Source organism: Oenanthe melanoleuca, chromosome 1 (assembly GCF_029582105.1).
Source record: "Oenanthe melanoleuca isolate GR-GAL-2019-014 chromosome 1, OMel1.0, whole genome shotgun sequence".
Taxonomy (NCBI): domain Eukaryota; kingdom Metazoa; phylum Chordata; class Aves; order Passeriformes; family Muscicapidae; genus Oenanthe; species Oenanthe melanoleuca.
In genome coordinates, this window is record NC_079333.1 from 34,773,454 (window position 1) to 34,793,023 (window position 19,570).

At 39.3% G+C, this 19,570-nt stretch overlaps 1 protein-coding gene across 2 annotated transcripts in view; it reads right to left on the reverse strand.

The window, feature by feature from the left end:
• Window positions 1-19,213, reverse strand: part of NOX4 (NADPH oxidase 4) — a 99,103-nt gene extending 79,890 nt beyond the window's left edge. Inside the window, exons 1-7 of one of the 2 annotated variants that reach the window (XM_056493451.1) lie at window positions 19,130-19,213; window positions 18,264-18,359; window positions 9,234-9,344; window positions 8,521-8,605; window positions 7,783-7,880; window positions 5,900-5,927; window positions 3,579-3,651 (exon numbers count right to left, since the gene is read on the reverse strand). In XM_056493451.1, coding sequence (XP_056349426.1) covers window positions 3,579-3,651; window positions 5,900-5,927; window positions 7,783-7,880; window positions 8,521-8,605; window positions 9,234-9,344; window positions 18,264-18,359; window positions 19,130-19,186 — 548 coding nt within the window. In that variant the 5' untranslated portion in view covers window positions 19,187-19,213. Of the gene's footprint in view, window positions 1-3,578; window positions 3,652-5,899; window positions 5,928-7,782; window positions 7,881-8,520; window positions 8,606-9,233; window positions 9,345-18,263; window positions 18,360-19,129 lie in introns of those variants that run through there. The other variant, XM_056493459.1, reaches the window with a different exon arrangement.
• Between the last annotated feature and the right edge of the window lie 357 nt (window positions 19,214-19,570).

Sequence of the window (19,570 nt, forward strand, 5' to 3'; positions counted from 1 at the left end):
AGTAAAATAGTTACCAACAAACAATAATGAAATGGCTAAGAAAATACATGACTTCACAGCACACAAACACACCTCTCACACTTCCCAGCATGGCAGGAGGGTGCCCTCTAAAACAAAAAAAACCTATCCCATTCATAAAGCAAAACAATGATTAAATAAAAAATATTTTTAGCTCTGAGAACATAGTTTAAGAAGATATTCCTCTGGGACAGCTAACTTCTTTTTTTTCCCAGAACTTCTTCCCTCCTACGGTGTTCTACACAACCAGCTAAATGCTCTTCCTTCAATACAACTGAAACATATATTGCATCTGTTTCTGTCAATACAGGACTTATTTGTTTTCTTTCTCAAGAGAGGAAAAATAACTTTGATAATCCAAGGGCTACCAAAATCAAATCCAAGCCAGCAAAGTAACAAGGCAGGAAGCAAAAGGAGAAAAAAGGAAGCAAAGGAAGGAATACAGCAACAGCAAGGGGCTCTGAAACGCCCCCTCCACCCTGTCATTCTTCCCCTAGTCAGCACTATGTTAACACTCTTTCCTCCTTGAAGCTTCTCAAGCCTCTTCTTGCTCCCCACACCCTGGGAGGCATTTCCAAGCACTCATCAGCATCTATGAGGAGCTGTGGGAGTAATCATCAGTAACAGGAAAATAAGAACAATGGTGTGCAGAGTGGAAGCACAACTTCAAAGGCACTAAGACAGTAAAATTTACCCTGTGTCTCAAAACCAGCCACAGAATCCTAGAATGGGACCTTAAATATGGTCTAGGTTAAACCACGGTCTTGGAGCTCTGGTTTAATCTGGTTTCACACCACAATACCAAAAGCTGCACACTGCATGTTTTATTCTTGGGCACCTTTTTCAGAATGCACCAATTTTTCAAAATTTTGGTGATGAAAAGTCAGTCCCTGGACTGCTTCTGATATGTTGCTTTCAACAGCTAATTATTGCTACTGATTAAAATTACTGTACATTTCTTTCCTGAGTACATCTAAATGTCAGCTTCCAGCTCATTGAGCATTTTATTCTTCTTTCAGCACTCCTACAGATACCTCTTCTATAAAATCCTGGCTCCTCACATGTATCAAGTTGCTGTAAATGTGAGCAGGCCCTCTGAACTTCACCTTCTTAAATTATATTATACAGTTATGTAAATCCTTGAACCTCTTACCATGAAGCATATTTTCCAACACTAATAATTACATATTTCTTACTTATATCCTTAAACTGTGTATCCCACAGATACATAAAGTATTCCAATATAGCCAATAATCTTCCTATTGATATGAATTTATATAGCTCTTCAGAATACTTTTTTTAACCTTCTTAGGGCTTAAAATAGACATTATTCACAGAATGGATGCATTTGTTAGGAATGCAGAGTCCTGAAAATTTGAGGTAAGTTGAATATTTAATTTTGGTTAACCTACTTCATCATTTTGCAGACCTACAAGAGTTAATTCACTGAGAAATGTGAAAAGGGGAATTTTTCATGCTTTAAAGGGACACACTAAGCAGCATAGTTCTAGCACAATATTTTTAATCCTGTTACAGACAGTTTTGAAAAGGAAGATATATGTGGTAGTTTAGAAGATTAAATTGAAGACTAGAATATTTGGTTACAAAAGTAGATGGCACTGCAGCACCTTATTTTCTAATGTTCTTTTAAATACATAACTTCCAAATCTTAAACATCATTAATTTTAAAGTTGGCAGAAATGTCAACATTTATTGACAGGATTTATTGTGTTTTCTGATAACTTCATAACCCTACTGAAAACAACTACTGAACAAAATATGTTGGTCTAATTCTCAGGTATGACATGGCAAAAATTTAGAAAATTTTTCAATAATCACTTTCTCCTTTTAAAACATTAGCAGCTAATTTAGTCCTTCTAATACTTATTTGCACAGTTTACTGAAAAGGCAGGAAAATAAAGGCATACTCATTTCAGGAAGAACATACAAAGGAAGAAATCACTAAGGTCAGTGTGCAAGAGCAGATTAGGGCTGAAATCCAAGACTAAAACAGCCTCTGAAATATTTTTTAAAACATTCAGTGTCTGATAGTGAACATTTACAATTGACTTTCCTAAAACTGTACTGTATGCTCAGACATCATAGGGCACGTGAGAATCCACAGGGAAAGGGATTGAAGAGGGACCAAGAAATGCATGCAGCAACTTGTTTCCTTAGGAGGAAACACTATAATAAAGAAAAGCTTGAGCTCTATGCCTGAGGGAGAAGCCAGGATAAAATTTCCAAGTAAGAATTATTGCTAGGGTAACAGGAGATGGAGATTAACTCTTTTGGGGCCTCAATTCTGCTGCCTAGATGGCAGAAAGCTGGGAAAGTATTTTCATTCACAGTAACTGTTGAAGGAACTAAAAAGCATGTAACTTCAAAAGATGTTGTATGAACCCCAAAATTATTTCCAAGAATGTTTACAATTACATGTATTTTTCTAAGTTTCCCAATCACTAATACATGATGCTTTTCTAACTTAATTTGGCCTGGAAGACAGGACTTTGCTCTGGCTCAGTGTTGAGGAGTAAAGTAATAGTTTTATTTTTCCATCTTCCTAAAACTTTCTTTTGCAAGTAGAGCCATCTGTGTGGCCCATGTAATGTGCAGCCATGTCATATCTGGCACAGCAGCCTAATCCTGCATTTCTGTAGCCTCACAAAAGTCTCAGCCCTGGATGAAGCCTTTTCTACTGAAAATGCACAAGTATTTGCTGAATTTCTTTCTCAAATCACAGGATCACATTGCCAGGTTACACAGCTACTCAGGAAAGACAGATTAGTTCAACAAAGGTCATAGCCACGTATCTAATTCACACCAGTGCAGCACCATTAATTAATTAATGTTTGAAGATAAATAATTAAATATAAATAATTAATAATAATTAATAAATAATTAATATATCTTCCATGTTTCCTGAATTGATGTGCTGCACTTACACAGACACACTGTGAATTCAACCTCTGTAACAACAAAGGGGTTATTTTCACATGTTCAATTGCAGAATCCAGGCCTTAAAAAGACATCATAATTCACATTAAAAAGAATGTATCTGGCAGCCAGAAGCAGAGCTATTAAAAGCAAGGTTCTACTTCAGTAGCATAATTTTGTGTCAGTTTATTTCATTGCTGATAGTTGGAGGTTTGAGGTTATTTTTTTTGTTTGTTTGTGACAATTCATTATTACAATTAATTGGTGAAAATAGTTAAGATAACTTCTTATTTTTCTTCCACTGGATTAAATTTAGGCACTGGACAGAACTTCCCATATGCTGAGTTTACTGCCTCCCCTACAACCAGGAATAAAAGAACTATTTAAAATTTTAAAGGTCCACATTTTTAACTCAGCACACTCATTAAATAGAATCGCCTTCTGAAAAAATACTATCAGGTCATGTAATAGTTTTCTAAGAAAATTCAGCATGCTAATTTTACTGCAAGCTAGGAAAAAAAAAAAAAAGGACAAGAAAACTGGTGTTTTTAACACTCTAGTCAGTAGGAGAATATGATTACAGAAAATGCATTTTTCAGCATAATGATCAGATTGCATCTTACCTGATGGCATAGGTGGAAGCTGTACACATTAGAAATAGTACTAGCACCATAATGACTCCAGTCAGACCTGGAACTAAAAGGGACATAACTTACATTTGAACTGTGAAGAGTTATATCTGCCTACTATGACCTTTTAAGAAAGTGCAATTAGACATACAAATCATGATTCAATCAAACTCTTTAAAATATTTCTCTCTTGAGGACAACTCATGTATCAAACCAGATAGGAAAGACGAGTTCTTGTGTAATTTCCCACCTTCCCCAAGGAAAATTACCCTTTTCCTTGCATTTCACCAGGCATTTCAATTTCCAATTTGTCTTTGCTCCTGTCATTTTTTGCTTGCAACATCTGTGTCTAAGCAGGTAACTGAGAACAAACACTGTTTACTTGCAAGACTGACAGCACAAGTTTCTGTCACTTTTTTTATTCCAAACACTACACTCTGTTGATCATGACAATTAAAAACCTGTTCAGGGGCAGAATTTCAAGCAAATCAATTTCTATGCAAGCTGTCACTACAATTTTTTGCCAGCCCATTTCATTCTGGAATGAGTAAAAGCCTGAAATTACTCTCCATGGCATTGCATCACACTGGAAATTGTTGCCCTTAGAGCAAGGTCTGGGAGAGGGATCTGCAGCCAGCACTTGGGGAAGAAAGGTTAAAAATATTAATGATTTGACTCATTGCTCAAATGAAGACTTGCATCAGAATTAGTTTATCCTCAGGTATATTTTAAGTCAAAGGAGAGATAATCTCAAATCTTATCTTTTTATAAGCTTCTCAATACCCACTCATTGAAAAGTCTGGTACCCAAAATCTGACACACCAGAACTCACTCCTCAGTTTTTACAGCCCTGCAATCACTGGAAGCTTTGCCATGGACCACATAAAAAAAACTTGATTTCCCTCCTTCATGGAAAGATAGCAATTAAAAGCAGTAGTAATTAAAAAAAATATATGCATTCTGTCCACAGCCTCCTTTTTGATTTCTTTTTTCTCAGTCTGATTTGATGTGCAGTGTGCAATGAATCTCAACTCTGAACAAGTACCTCCAATGCAATTGCAGTACAGCACTTGATCCAGCTTTCTACACTGTCACTAAAGGCAGGGGTCACTTTTTATATCCAGTTTTTCAATTATCTTCTCCATCAAACTGAAATCCCTCACAATCCTGCCCCAATTTATCAGTTCAATGTTAGTGTTTCCTCTCTGCCCTGTCCCTGACTCTCCTTTCCTCCACTAAGTTTAATCTTGAATACTTGTTCCTCCCACAGTCTCCTCACACCCTTACACAAGGAGGTTCTTCCCTGGACTAATCTGAAAAGCTATCATCACTCCATAAATCCTCCTGATCCCTTATTCCTTCTGTTTGCTGTTCTGAACTGTCTGGGAAGAAACCAGGGGTTTTTTGCTTATTTGCACAGCTCCCAGTGCAGGAAAATCTTGGTCCTTGCCTGGGCACTCCTTAGGCACAAACAGTACATGTTAATTACCAATCATTAGGAGAGGGAGTGAATGGAGTAATTTTAAATTTAGGATAACCCTGACCTCAGTTTCTGTCAGTTCACTTTCTCCCTTCCCCTACTCCCAACCTTCCTAAGGGTTTTTGGGAAACACTGGTGTGCCAGCTGCAAATTCCAGCACACCTATTGTGATTGACAAACCTAGAACCATTGCTGTCTGTTCACAGATGTGATTTGACTGTGCCCTAAATGCTACCAAGCCAGGAATTTTGTGTTTGATCCAAACAAAGGAGAAAGTGTGATGGCACCAGGAAGGAACTTTATCTGCTTATGAAGCCTACAGCTCAGACTGGTGCCTGCCCCTCCATACCCAAACACTGGTCCCTTCTAAATTCCTGCACCAAGAATGTCTTCATCTATTTATTCTGTGTGAGTGTTGAAGCCTGATACCCATGTAACAGTTTAGATTGCTCAGAAACCCAACCAGCCCTTAAATAAACCAGCTGAAGCAAAAAGACTGGTTTGCTGTTATGTTTCTTTTTTCTAGAAACTGGATCATTTAGGAATTTGGTTTTAATACTAGGGAGAATCTCTGTTTGAAACTAATGGACTTCTGCTGACTCATCTGTACAAGAACAGATTTGAAGATGCTGCTTATCCTACTACTTGGCTTATGCAACTCCTGCCTTCTGACTTCTGGATAAGCAAACCCAGGTTGTATTAACACAAATAACACAACTCCAGATAGCTGAGACACAACAAATGAAGCATGCCAATACAGGACCAAAAGGAGTTTTGTCTGCAGAGTGATGATGATAAGCAGCAAACTTTTCTCATTTAGTTTTGCAAGACTTACCAGTTGCAAAAAGTAGTTTCCTTGGGTCCTGAAAAACAGACAAGCAAAAACAAATTCAACATATGAAATTTTGTATCTAGAATGTGAATAATTTTATAATAATAAGTAGCCCATGAAGCTCACACATTTTAAGACACATGCAGTCCCTAAATCTGGAAGCAGGAATGGATTTGGTATTTGGTAACAGTTTACATTGACTGCAATTCAACAAAAACTAAACCTTTGCATTCCCCTGGCAAAAATAATTCTGATCTATAATATGGATTCTGATCTAAAATCTATAATTTTACAGATAATTTATTTTTGAAACCTTAACTTTACTCAGTTACCTCATCCTTTTGGGAGGACAGAGTGGAGCAGAAGAGGGAGAGCTTTTGAACTTAAATGTAAGACAAGAGGCAAGAATGTTACTGCCAGCTATATCACCAAGAATTTGCAGCGGACCATAGTGAAGCAAGACTGAACACAAAGGATCTGACACGTGTGTCCTTCACCACATATGAAAGGAAGAGGAGATATTTCAACATCAGGGAAACTGCCTCACTTTCCCTGATCCTATACTTCAAGGGATTTCATCTTCACTGCTTGGAAGATTTTTATACTGAAACTGCAGTAAAATGCAGTTAGAGGAGGTGAGAAGTTTCCATACAGGACAGGAAAAATGAAGTGACCATTTTTCTGACCTTGTCTGCATCCAGATGTATGTACCCAGTTAGAGAAGATGAGAGCAGCATCCAGACTGTGCACCACAGTTTAAAAAGATATAAGTGGGACTCAGGTACAAAGGTGCAAGGGCTACTAAGGTCCTAAAATTCAGTAGCTTTGATCCTAGAGTGCCTAAAAACTTGCTATTGCCTCCATTTTCTATTGCAAAATTCCTAAGGCTGCCTAGTAGAGGCTTAGAACCTTGGCACATTCTTGCCTGAGGCAAGCTCCTGCTGATGTTCCTGATGAAGCAAAGTCTATCAGACCACTCCTAACACAAGCAGACACACAGCTCAACCCAGAAGCTCAGCACAACACTTGGTGCTGGCATGTCTGCCTGCCACTGAATAGCTGGGTGATGAGATCATTCACCCAGGGAGTGGAAGACCTTGGTTGCTGGTCCTTGTGAGCCTGGACTGAGTCAAGCTCCCCTTTTCCAGGAACCAGTGCAGCTGGGATAGGGTCATTCTAAATATTTCCTAATGGAACTGGTAGAAAAGAAATGCAAACCAGAGGCTAGAATGAACACAAACAAGAGAGAACTTGACTGTAGCCCAAGAAGAACGGGTGCTGGACTCTGGTCTTGCTTCTAAAATCTGCAAATATCTCTCCAGTGCCAAATACACAAGGACCTGGCCAAGGGACTAGGAATCTGATATTTCTGCAAGAGATCTGCACCACAGTCAGACAAGGCACCCAAATCAAGCATTTCACAAGCAGAAATCAGTTCATGTAGACAACTAATTCCATGCTTAGCATATTTAATCACATACGCATTCACTGAAGCTGAAAAATGCAAAATCAGTTTCAAATCTCACTGTATTCTAAATAATGGAAATGCAGAACAAATCTGCCCAAAAAAGCAGCAGAAATATGTTAACCAGGCCTACCCAAGAAACAGAGAGAAGCAGAAGAGAAGAAAGAGAACAAGGTGCAAGGTGAAAATTTTAGAAGATTGAATTCTCCATCTAATAATCAAACAGGACTGAACTTTGCTGGCTTTAATACATGATTTTTCCAGAGAAAGAAATAAAATCCACAGGAATCCACACCATGGGGAGTTTTCAGTGCATGAAACAGGTGCACTGTATAGATCACACAATAGCACTGAATAGGCAAATATTCATATATTTAAATGATGTGCTTAAAACTGAAATATGAAAGGAAAGCTGGCTCACCTCACCACGATAGTTTGCTGCATTTAGGGTCACAAATTCTTCATTGTAGTTCTCAGAGAAGTTAAGAGCATTCACCAGATGAGCAGCAACATGTAACACTAAAAAATGCCAAAAAACTGAGTAAAGCTGAGGATCAGCAAACAAGTGCTGGATGTTCCCTGTGGTCACCCAGATGCCAAGATATAATCACATCACCTGCATGAGATATACCAGGGACTAAGGAATTCTTGATTATTTTTCAAGAGTAAATATTAATGACAGAAAGCTGTAAGCATTTTAGGAGTTTTAACACTACAGCAATGATTTCTGTACTGCAATGCTTCAGCTGAGACAACAATCAAAGGTGTCCAACCAAGAATATTTCTTCTTCCTCAAACTGAGTAGCTGTCTCCACTGCTCCCTCCTCTGCAGGTAAGCCTGTGGTACCCTGCTTTTTCACTCAGATTCCTTAGGCACAACAAGGCTCACTTGTAATAACAGATTTTGACTTGATCTCACATACCTGTCTTCTAAGAAACTGGCATTTTAAGGAATAGCTTGACATTAGAATGTATGCCCATATGTTTAAAGCAAAAAATGAACCAAAACCCACACACATTTGAGAATGCATTTACAATTTAAGACGAGCAAGCACAGAGCAAGACTACCCCCAAATGTACTGCAGCAGAAAAACCACCACTAAGTACTGCATCAATGTGTTTCTGAAACATGCTGCTGCTCAGCACAGCAAGATCTCACCTGAAAAGATGCATATTGTAACACCACACGTCACATGGAAGGTTTTACTCTTATCTAGCAGCCTTCTGGTTTTCTTGCTGGCAACCTAGTAAGAGAAGAATTCAAGCAATCTCTTCCAAAACAAAGCAAAGAAAAAAACACTAATAGCACCTGTGGTGATATAACAGCAATTTCAGTGTTTACTGGGTTTAACATCTTTGCAAGCATAGTATCTAAATTTAAAACTACTGGATTATGCCAAGCAGACAGTTTTGAGGACTTAATGAAGAAATTACAGAGATGTCAAGGGTACATAATGTACCTCCTGGCCTTAATATTTAGGAATTCCAGTATTAATTGTGAAGGCTTCACTGACTCTTCTATAAGCAAGATCAAAAGGTATATTTGCATACATATGTGCATCTACAAGCAACAAATCTTATAGGTACTATCACATGATTAACAGAACTCACAAGCTCAATATGCAAGCACCTAGCAAACACAAATGTTCTTCAAAAGCGTTATTTATATTTCTGTAAAAGCAACTGGCAAACCACAAAGAAGCTAAACCATTTGTTTTTCTCCTGTGATAAAAAAAATGTATCAGGTTGGATCTCAGCTAAATGCCTGATACCTGCACCATGCAGGCACACAGTGTGGAACAAGCTGGGATGTAACAGATTTATTTTATATACTAACCAGAGACCAGCACTGCATTCCAGGACAGCACTCACCTTCTGGGACCCCCGCAGGAAGGCCAGGAGAACACGGCACATGGGCAGCAGCACCAGGCAGCAGTTGAGATTGAGGACAGATGCTGAAGCTCTGCTAACACACAATCCTAGCTGAACAAACATTGCAAGAGTTAGACTACAGGAAGGAAGGAATGGCACCTGTGTCAGTACTGCCTCTCTTTTCCTTTGCTGTGAAACCAAATGGCTCCTGTGCTCTCAGCACCCATCAGAATTCATGATGCTTTATTGTACTGGAGAAACCATGGTACACACAGCGTGCTACCCTGTCCTCACAGGGAAGGAAACAGCTCTCATCTTTGCATGAAGAAGTTATTAAAAATTAATTCTGTCAACAATAAATGACAGCTTTCTACCACAAGAGCCAATATCCTCATCAGTGCCCAAAGTCACATGGAAGAAAACATCTGAGACAACAGCAACCATCTGCTGAGAAATCACCTGAAAGCTTCAACAGACATAACTAAATAAAAAAGAGATAAATACTATAATGACACTACACAGACACTCGAGTGTAAAAATTTTCTGTTAAGCCACAAAAAAGATGTAAAAAAATACTGATTCAGTCAAACTGAAATGGTCACAGTGTTTCAAAGACTGTTATAGAATTGTCAAATAATTCCTTTACCCATTCACATTATGCAATGCTGTATTTGGACATGAAGAAAGTAGGTTTTCTTAAGTTTAACTGCTCAATAGCTGGGAATGGTAATGAAATCTAATTTCACTAATGCTTTCACTGATATATTTGGAACTTACATAATTAGAACAAAACCACTTGTCAAATAAATGAACAAAGCACACATTCATGTCATAAACCTGTATTTTTAATCTTATTATATTATCTCATTCATTTATGATTTTTAAAAGTTAGCAAAATGCCATTGTTCTCCTAGTTATTAGGTTGAATTACCATTTTACTAGCTTATATAAAAGATGCTTTTAGACTGTCAACAGATTTCTGGAAGGATATTTCTTACACTGTTCTCAAAATCCCATGTATTTCAACTCCTGAAATAAATTAGTAAAAAAGTATTATAATATTAAAGATAACTCAAATCCTGTAGGAGCATGTGAATGAGTTGAACAGGTACAAATAATCTAATAAAAATTACTTTAAATTTATTACCTTTTCAAAATGAAGCTTTGTAAAAAATGAGCATGATTTACTTTTTTTCATTGTTATCAAGAAGAAACAAAATTTACAGACTTAAGTTTGTGTCACAGAAATGGATGAATATATAGGCTAGTAAAACCAAACAGAATACTGCACTTCAGAATATCTTGCAAGAGGTCAAGCACAGCAGTATGAAAGGGTTTCTAAACACCCTTTCACATAACACATAAAACATTACACTGCCTGCTCTCACAGCTGGCAGCATCCATGTACCTCACCTGCTCTGTAGCACACCTGGGCACAGCACCAGGAGGCAAACAGAAAGTACAGATGCTTAATCTACCTGAAGAACCAAGATCTGCACCTATATCCTTTTTCTCTCCCAGGTACTTTACATGATTTAGTTAGACCTGAGTGCTGGGGACCTCCCCAGCTGACCCTACCACAGCACAGAGCAGGCACAAGGGCACCCTCTCTCAAAAGCTGTCCATGAGAAGTAGGAGCAACTACCCCACAAAACGTGCTCTACCTTGTTCTCTACCATGTAAATGTGCCATCTCCAGCAAAAAAATCCCAGGAACAGATCATCTCCAACCTACTGAATGATAGAAAATAAGACTAAAATGAGCCGTGTCACTTAGTTCTTTCCCACTCTCCAGATGTCCTCCACTATTTCTTCCAACGTGCTGTTAGTCCTCTTTTTCCTTACATAAAACCTCCCTTGCTTCTATTTCATCTGTTACTTCACTCTCTGATCACTTGCACAATGAGAAATTTTTCTTGCTACTCCTTCCTCATTAGCCATGTTCTTCAGACCTTAGGCCATCTTCTCCTCCCTGCTCTGGATCCTTCCAACTAGAAACGACCCTTGAACACACTGGATTTAATGAAAGGAATCAAGTCTCTACAATGCACTGTTTGCATACACAACACTGCCTCTCTTTTCATTAAATCCTCTAAAGAGGAACTAAAAATGAGCTACACACCTCATTGAGGCAATAACTTCAGAAACATGGTCATTAAAACATATAAGAATTTTTATTGGGGCTTACTGTTGTGCTACAGTATTGCAGTGATTAAATGAGCACAACTTGAAAAACTCAAGTATTATGTAGAAATAATGTTATGCAAACTCCAGAAGTAAACTGAACCATTTTTGTGGCTTTTGACTAACACCCAAAATCTGAAAAAGTTGCAATATCCTTAATGAGCAGTTCAAAAATTTTAATAACTTCTGTTGCATGACCTATATGATACATCATTAGTTTCTCAAGATTTTATATTGTCTTTGAGTTTAAACATCAACTGGGCATGACATTAGTTATCCAAGGCTTCCTTTACCAAGCACAAAATATTTTCTTACAAAGCTTCAGCAGAACAATAGCTTGGTCTAGAAGAGAGTCAATTCTACACTGCATAGTGTTAAATATAAATGAAATAACTCCCATCTGAGTTCAAGAAGCATTTGGACAACACTCTCAGGCACATGGTGTGATTCTTGGGATGTCCTGCTCAGGGCCAGGAGTTGGGCTGATGGGTCCATTCCAGCTCAGCATATTCTGTAACTCTGAGTAAAATGCCAAAGAATTTAACAAGTCTGAATCACCCATGATGTGTAGAAAAGGCTATCTTACTAACCTTTGTTTTTCTCCACTGTTTAACAAATAGCAAATATTCATTCATAATGCAATTACTATGGAAGAATGTCCTTATATTCAGCTTAATTCAATGCTCTCAATGCTATAGAAGAAAAAATAAAATAAACAAAAAAATAAAAGAGACCAGCAAACAACTGCACTTCCAAGGAAGTATGATTCAAATATTAAAATATTGTTACCAGTGGTTCATGTAAGGTTTTATTCTGAAGAAATAAAGTTCAGCAATATTTCCTGCAACAAGCCCATGACTGATTTGCAAACAATGGTAAATACGTTTAGAAATTCTTAAAATCAAAATTCAGGCAAGAAGAAAAAAAGAGTTTAAGTTTGCTTTTAACATATACTCAAAAGCTAAAAATATTACCATGAAACTAATTCTTTCCAAATGGTTTCCAACACATCTCTTTCTTAACTTCCTCTGCATTGCCTGGGAGGCATAGTAACAAATTAACACAGTACATTGTTGGATTTTTAAACAATAGTAGAATAAAGGATGATTTTTGCTCCAAGGCATCTCACTGGATCTAGAAGGGAATATATATTTCTTAACTACTTAATAAGGATGAGAGAAATATAATCCTATTTTGAAGTTTTTACTGTCTTTAAAAAATAAAAAAAGCCTGTTATTGCATGTTACCAGCACGTGAAATTTCTGCAGGATCAAAAAGAAAACAAATAACAAAACACACACACACAAAATCTCTGCAGGACACTGTTTCATCCAGCTTTGCTGATACTAAATCCAAGCATTCAACCACCTCCTTGCACAATCTGCCTACTTGGTGCAATATACACTAGTAGCTGATTTAATGGGCAAAGTAGCACAGAAAAACTAAAGGAATACTTGAATATGCAGATTAAATCTGTGGCAAAAATAGCAGGGAACTGGACCATCCATGAACTCAAATCCTAAAAACTAGGTTATATTTTTCCTGCAGACAAGTAAAAAGTGCCACCTTCTCCAAAGCAGCATGGAAGAGCTCCAGAATGTAAGTTCTGCAGTTATCCCTGTCTGATGTACAGCCCCACAGAAACCCAGATGGACTCCTGGCTGTGCTCATACAACACACAAAGTAGGACAAAGAAGTGAAGAATCAGTTCTTGTTGTACTTTGCTGTAGCAAGGATGAAAATGAGAAAATGAGCTTTCTCTGATAGGCAAATGATTCTGTATTAGATTGAGGGCTGAAGTACCTTACTGTGCACCCCAGAATTCATCAGTTGTAAAGACTGAGATGAAGGTTATCTGCAACTGCTGTGCACAGAAATCTGATATTTGATACATGATTGCAAAATGAAGTTTTCAACAAATACTGTCCTATCTCACCTTTCAAGTCAATCTTGTATCAATAAACGTTAGAATAGTGCAAACCATCCACACCAGAGATGGTGTGATTCTGTTTCTCAGGACTTCAGTACCTACAAGCAACAACCATAAACAGGTCATGGTGCAATAGAGACACCACACTTGATGCTGCTTCTTTCTTTAAAAATTTTCAATCTTCTTTGGTTCAGGGCACCTTGAAAGGTTCTAGCAATGCTAGAACATGCTGCTCTGTAGACACAGGTCACAGACCACCTCCCCAGATCAGTACTGGACAGCTAAAGTTAGTTATTTATCTAGGTGGAACAAATTGTGCTACACAACATGCCTCCTTTTGACTCAGCTTCCTTTCCTTCATAGAGTACTCCTTCTCTTGAGCACTGATAATCTAAGATGAAGGCCAGAAATTAACTGTATGCACAGCAATTATTCCCCTTAGGCCTGTCAAATCTGGCTGGAGAGCTAGCACCAAAAATATGAAGAAGCTGAAAAGAAGGAAAATGTGAGGGTAGGGGAAACCAGAACGTGTTCTGTTCACCAGAACACATGAAAACTTCTACAAAAGTTTGACTTGGTTTTGCTCCTGAAGAAAGAAAATTTCAAAGAAGGACTCTGTAAATCTCCATCTCATGTACTACAACCCTTTAAAAATCATTTTAAGCGGTGCAATATTTTTAATATGTATGGGGTATCTTCCCTGAACTACAGAGAATCAGGATTCTCCCTGTTCACTTGTAACACATCACACAGGCATTCTTTGAAGGTTTGCCATCTCTTATTGTCTACAAGTTTAGGTCATGTTCCCATTTTATACACAATGCCTTTGTGTAGGATGTACTCCTTCTTCTGCTTAAATCAATCATTCAAACTGAAGAAAGCAATTGACTTCATCTTGAGTGCAGTAATAGCTTCCAACTTCTCTGATCATCTCCAAGCAAAGGATCAAGACACTCAACTCCCTCCAATGCTGGGATGTGCAGGGTAAGCAGGTTTAGTGTGGCTGCCTAACAATCAATGAAAGTGGAATTTGGTCTCAATTAGTAAAATCTTTGTTGTTATGATAAACCAGCAAAAGATGTGAAATTTACTGGAACATCTGGTACATATTCCAAGCAGTGAATAAAGGTGACAAATGCTATGCACAATACTGCACAATAAGAAGGCAGCAATAAAAAAAAGTGAGGCAGCACTTTTTCTTTGCAGCCCCATTAATAGTTATTCAGTCTTTTCCTAAAGAGATCCTTCTGACAATGCATTTTCTTCACTTTGGTCTGAAACCCAGCAGCTTATCTCTTGCATTAACATTTGACTACATTACAGTTATTTGAGCAGGGACAAGAGAGGGGATGGGGAAAGAGAGACCCTTCATGCCATGACAAAATGAGCTCAAAGGTCTTTCTGCTCACAGGGAACTGAAGCAACAAGAAACAAGCATTTCATTGAATGCTGTTAAAGCAAGACTTGACTTCTATAAGGCCAGTACCAAATTTATGACTGATTTTTTTTGACCAGACACAATCAAACTTGCTGGGCAAAAATACAGCCAAGCTAGACTGAAGAGAGAAATCCTGAAGTCTGTGAAGAAATAAATCTAGATAATTTTATTGACTGAGTAGACCAAAATCTCCAACAATGGAGATTTTGGAGTAAAGTAATTTAAGACTCTTCCTTTCTGTAACTCATGCCTACTACACATTATAGTACCTATCATGAACACAAAAATGAGAATATTCCTTTCCTCTTTTCCAAACTCTTTTATAAGAGATTCATGTCTGTTGTGGATTTCTTCACAGGCTTCTCTTGCTTAAGCAATGTAAGACCACAAGTTAACATCTATCAAATCATTAAAAAAATGAGATTTTTTTAAACTTGAATTGTGTTTTTGAACTAGTGTAAATGAATGCATTCATACAGAAAGATTATGACCTACAGTGTTACAAGCAATTCAGTATCCAAAGGGATGGTTCATCAAAGCAAAAGTACTGGAAAGGGATTTACATCCCCTAGGTTCTGGTGACCCTGCACTGGCAAGTATAACGTAACCACAGACTTATTCTGGTGGGAAAGGACCTCAGGATGTCTCTGCTCAAACCCCCTGTTCTAAGCATGTTCAACACCAAACTCAGATTAAGTTTGCTCAGGGCTTTTTGCCCAATTAGGTTTAGAAAATTGCCAAGGATAGAGATTGCACAGTGAAGAATTTATGGTTTCATCAACAGAAGTCAAACTGAGCAAAGCAGAGATATTTGACACAAAATAACACTAAGTTTCCTGGTACATAAAAGGTTGATCAACCTCCTCCTACCAAATTACTGCCTTCTACTTACTTGTTCTCTTTGCACTTCCAGGACACCACCATGCTCTTAGTGCCTTTTTATAGGTGTAAAATTAAGGATCAGGAAGATCATCATTGAAAGACTGGGTGAGAGTTAGGTACCCAAACAATTTTAAAATCCTGTCCTAAAGTATCTTGTTCAACATCACAGAGAATGCAACTGGAAATAATAAATCTGAGCCTTGTTCTTCTCTAGACAACTGATAGGAAGTAAATACTTTCAGTGACCACTGAATGAAAGACCAACACCATTCTTTCTCCTCCTTCACATCAGAAAGAAAAGAGGTGGCATGAAAACATGGCACAGTTGAATATACTCAAAATATTCAGGCCAAGATCTCATTTCATATCATACTCTGATTTCCTACAGCAACTCTTCTTGTTCTCCATCCTGTTACTTGGTAAACAACAAAATTACCTGAGGTAAATATTTCCATGCTGCAAGTGCAAAAGTTCTAAGGCAATTACAGCCTATTGTTGCACACTAAGAAAGAAAAAAGCCAACTCCTTAGGAGACCTCTGTGAAAAAAACCAGAATTTTTTTAATTCAAAAAGTGCCACTCCTTTTTGTTAATTTTATTAGTTCTCAGGAAAAAGAAATCACTTGCCATGAAAGTATCAATTAAGGCGTTCAATCTGTTAAGACAAAAATTATCAACTGTTGAATTACAATTTAATCTAAATCTCAAAATCTTCAGACACCAAGAAATGGCACAAAGGCTTTTCAAACCACTCACACATGCACAGAACAGAGATGAGACTGGTTATGCAGATGGGCCATGGGTCAGTGGCTACACAAACCAAGAAGAAGGGCAAAAAATTCCTGCGGAAGGTAACAGCAGCTGTAGCATTGTTCATGCCATCTCCTGAAGAAACCAAAGTGGGTTCAGTTTTCCCAACCCTTGCAAAATAACCTCTATGTTTAATATGCATACACAGATAGATATAATGAAGAGAAAGGAGAAAACTAATCTTGGGACCTACTGAAGATATTTAGATGAACTGTAAAGAGTGTATTGCAAGTATATTTTACAGTCTTTAGTATTTTCAAAATGTTAAAATTAGTTTTATAACTTTGGCCAAAAGTATCTTTTAGATTTAGCTTTTCATTTTTAACCTTATTTTAGAAGTCCTCTAAATTTTTCCCACAGTAGCAGACACAACTATACAAACTTAAAAGCATGACCTCCTAGTCCTCATCTCCTGACCAAGACAAGGAATCTGCTGCCTGAGTCATCTCACAGGTTCTCAACACATTAAGTTACTTTGCAAGTGTCTTCCATTTTGAAGTATAACAAAACCAAAAAAAATCCTAACCAGATGATGAGTTGGTATGAGGCAGACGAGTCATCTGAATTGAGAGAAACTTGCTGATTGATACCAGCTGAAAGTCTGGTTCAACATGTTACCCAAGAACATTTGCTTTACAAACAACCCATTTGCTCCACCAGGAACAAACAGAGTTTTTAAAAGGATACACTTGGCTGCAATGTCACTAGAAATTAAAGTAAAATTAAACACATTTTCATGCTCTTTTTGTCAAGAAAGTCATCACCATGAAGGATTTAATTGTTGTCATTCCCTTCTTTTTTGCACTACCTTTGCTAAAATTCATTCTTGAACACATCTGAATCAACCATAAGAAGAAAGGAAAAAAAAAAAAAAAAAAAAAGGAGAAAACTGTATCAACTCAACTTACTCCTAAGCAAGATCACAAAACCTTATGGTACTGGTCACTTATGACAATATCAGCCATGTGAAATTATATACCCTGGATTTACCAAAAATAAACCCCAGAGGCTATGCAGCAGATTAGGATGTGCATCATCTGTGTTTAATCCCATGTCAACTTTGTGTCGAAATCCATTCCTGAATATGACATAGTGTTACAAAGCATCATGTTATTCAGCCACTTTTTCCCAGATTCTGAGCAATTTGTGGGCATTTTCCAGAAAGATGTTAACCCTTACTCTATACCTTTTTGGATAGAAGTTTTTTTTCAAATGACTACAGTGGGTAACTTCCCAAGGCAGGCTGATATCTCACATCTCCAAAGTATCCTTTTGGGTTCATCTGTTGCCCTTGCTAAATCAAAATACCCATCATTAAACCATCCAGAATCAAAGAACTTACTATTAGAAAACAAAACTAAAGTTATATACATTACAGTGAATTACACAGAACAGAATATCCATGGGAATGACAAAGACTGAAGATGTGTATTACAATAACTGGACTGGAAAGATTTTGCCAACATGAGTCCATAGCTTGCTTAATGTGTTGATGATGAAAAGTGGAGCTCCAGCCATTTGTTGAGCCTGTGTTCCTGCGTGCTGCTTGGAACACTGGGAGGGGAGAGAGGAAAGAATAGCTGTCCCACACTTGACTGGCTCTTTTTCTTCCCAAGAGTGGTCACTTTCTACTGCTAAATGACTGTCAGAAGGATTCCAGTAATTTCTTACTTTGAAGAATTAACAGGCATTTTGTGTTATCTTTGGTTAGCAAATGCATTCTGCCCCTTATCCCATCCACAAGCATCCCCAATTTCTAGGGCAAAAAGTAATGTCCAGGTCACTCACCCCTAACATCTGATGCAAATAGTAATACTGTAGCCCTTGATTATAAAGCAGGAAGGTTTTCCCGAAGAGCCATACATTGAGGGAGAGCCAGAAAAACTGAAATGAAACAGAAACAAGAGATTGTAAGTGAAAGTTACACGTGCAAACTATTCAGTGTTCATTTCATTCATAAACTCGTAGGTCTATAGCTTCATAAACATACGTAAATGGAATGTGAAAGCAAACTTCATGCACACAGTACACTTTAAAGTATTAAAAGGAAGTGCCCTATGTGGGAAAACTTCACTTTCACTGAACTTCACAGAACTTTTTGTGCCTTACGACAACCGAGAGCTGGCAAAGCACTCCCACACAAACCTTTAGCTGGATGTTTCATTTAAGAGACTCAAAGAATAAAAAACAACAAAGAGACAAAGGAAGAAAGAACTTGACCTCCAAGAAGCTGCATCTCTTCCCCCAAACTCTCCCGAAGAGAGCGGAACGAAGAGCAGGGCACGGAGGCGGGCACGGAACGGGACCATGGCATCGCCTGCATCCATCCATCCATCCTGCCAGCCGCGCACGGGGCGCATCCCGCCCGCCCGGCCGAGCGGAGCCCTGACCCGCATGGAATCCTGCCCTGCAAGGAGTTCTGATCTGCATGGAATCCTGCCCTGCACGGAGCCCTGCCCCGCATGGAATCCTGCCCCGCACGGAGTTGTGCCCCGAACGGAATCCTGCCCTGCCCCGCACGGAGTCCTGCCCTGCCCCACACGGAGTCCTGCCCCGCACGCCGCGACCCCGGGCCGGCCCCGCCGCCCGGCAGCACCCCCGGCCCCTGCCGAGCCTCCTCCGCGGGTCAGCCCCGCCGAGGGGACCCCCCCTACCAGGAAGAGGTGCTTGCTCCCCTCGTTGGCCAGCCAGCTCCTCCAGGACAGCGCCATGGTGCGGGACGCCCGCGGGGCAGCGCCGAGGGCGGGGGGCGCCGGGCGAGCCCTCCTTTTCAGCCGGGCCGGGCCGCCCTCCCCTCTCCCCACCCCTCACCCCCCGCCCTGGCTTCCGGCCGCGGGGCGTAGCGCTCCGGCCCCGGCTCCCTGCTCCCGGCTCCCGGCTCCGTGCCGCCGGCGCTGCCCTTTGTCCGAGCGCCCCGGGGCACGGCGGGGCTCGGGGGCATCCCCGAGGGCAGCGTGGCCTGCCCTGCCTGCCCTGCCCTGCCCGGCATCCCCCGCCGCGGGAACGGCGTTTCCCCGCAGAGAATCCCGTCCGTGGGGATCCCACTTGCCCGAGCTCCCCCCATCCCCGCCCGGGCTGAAATGCGATACGGAAGG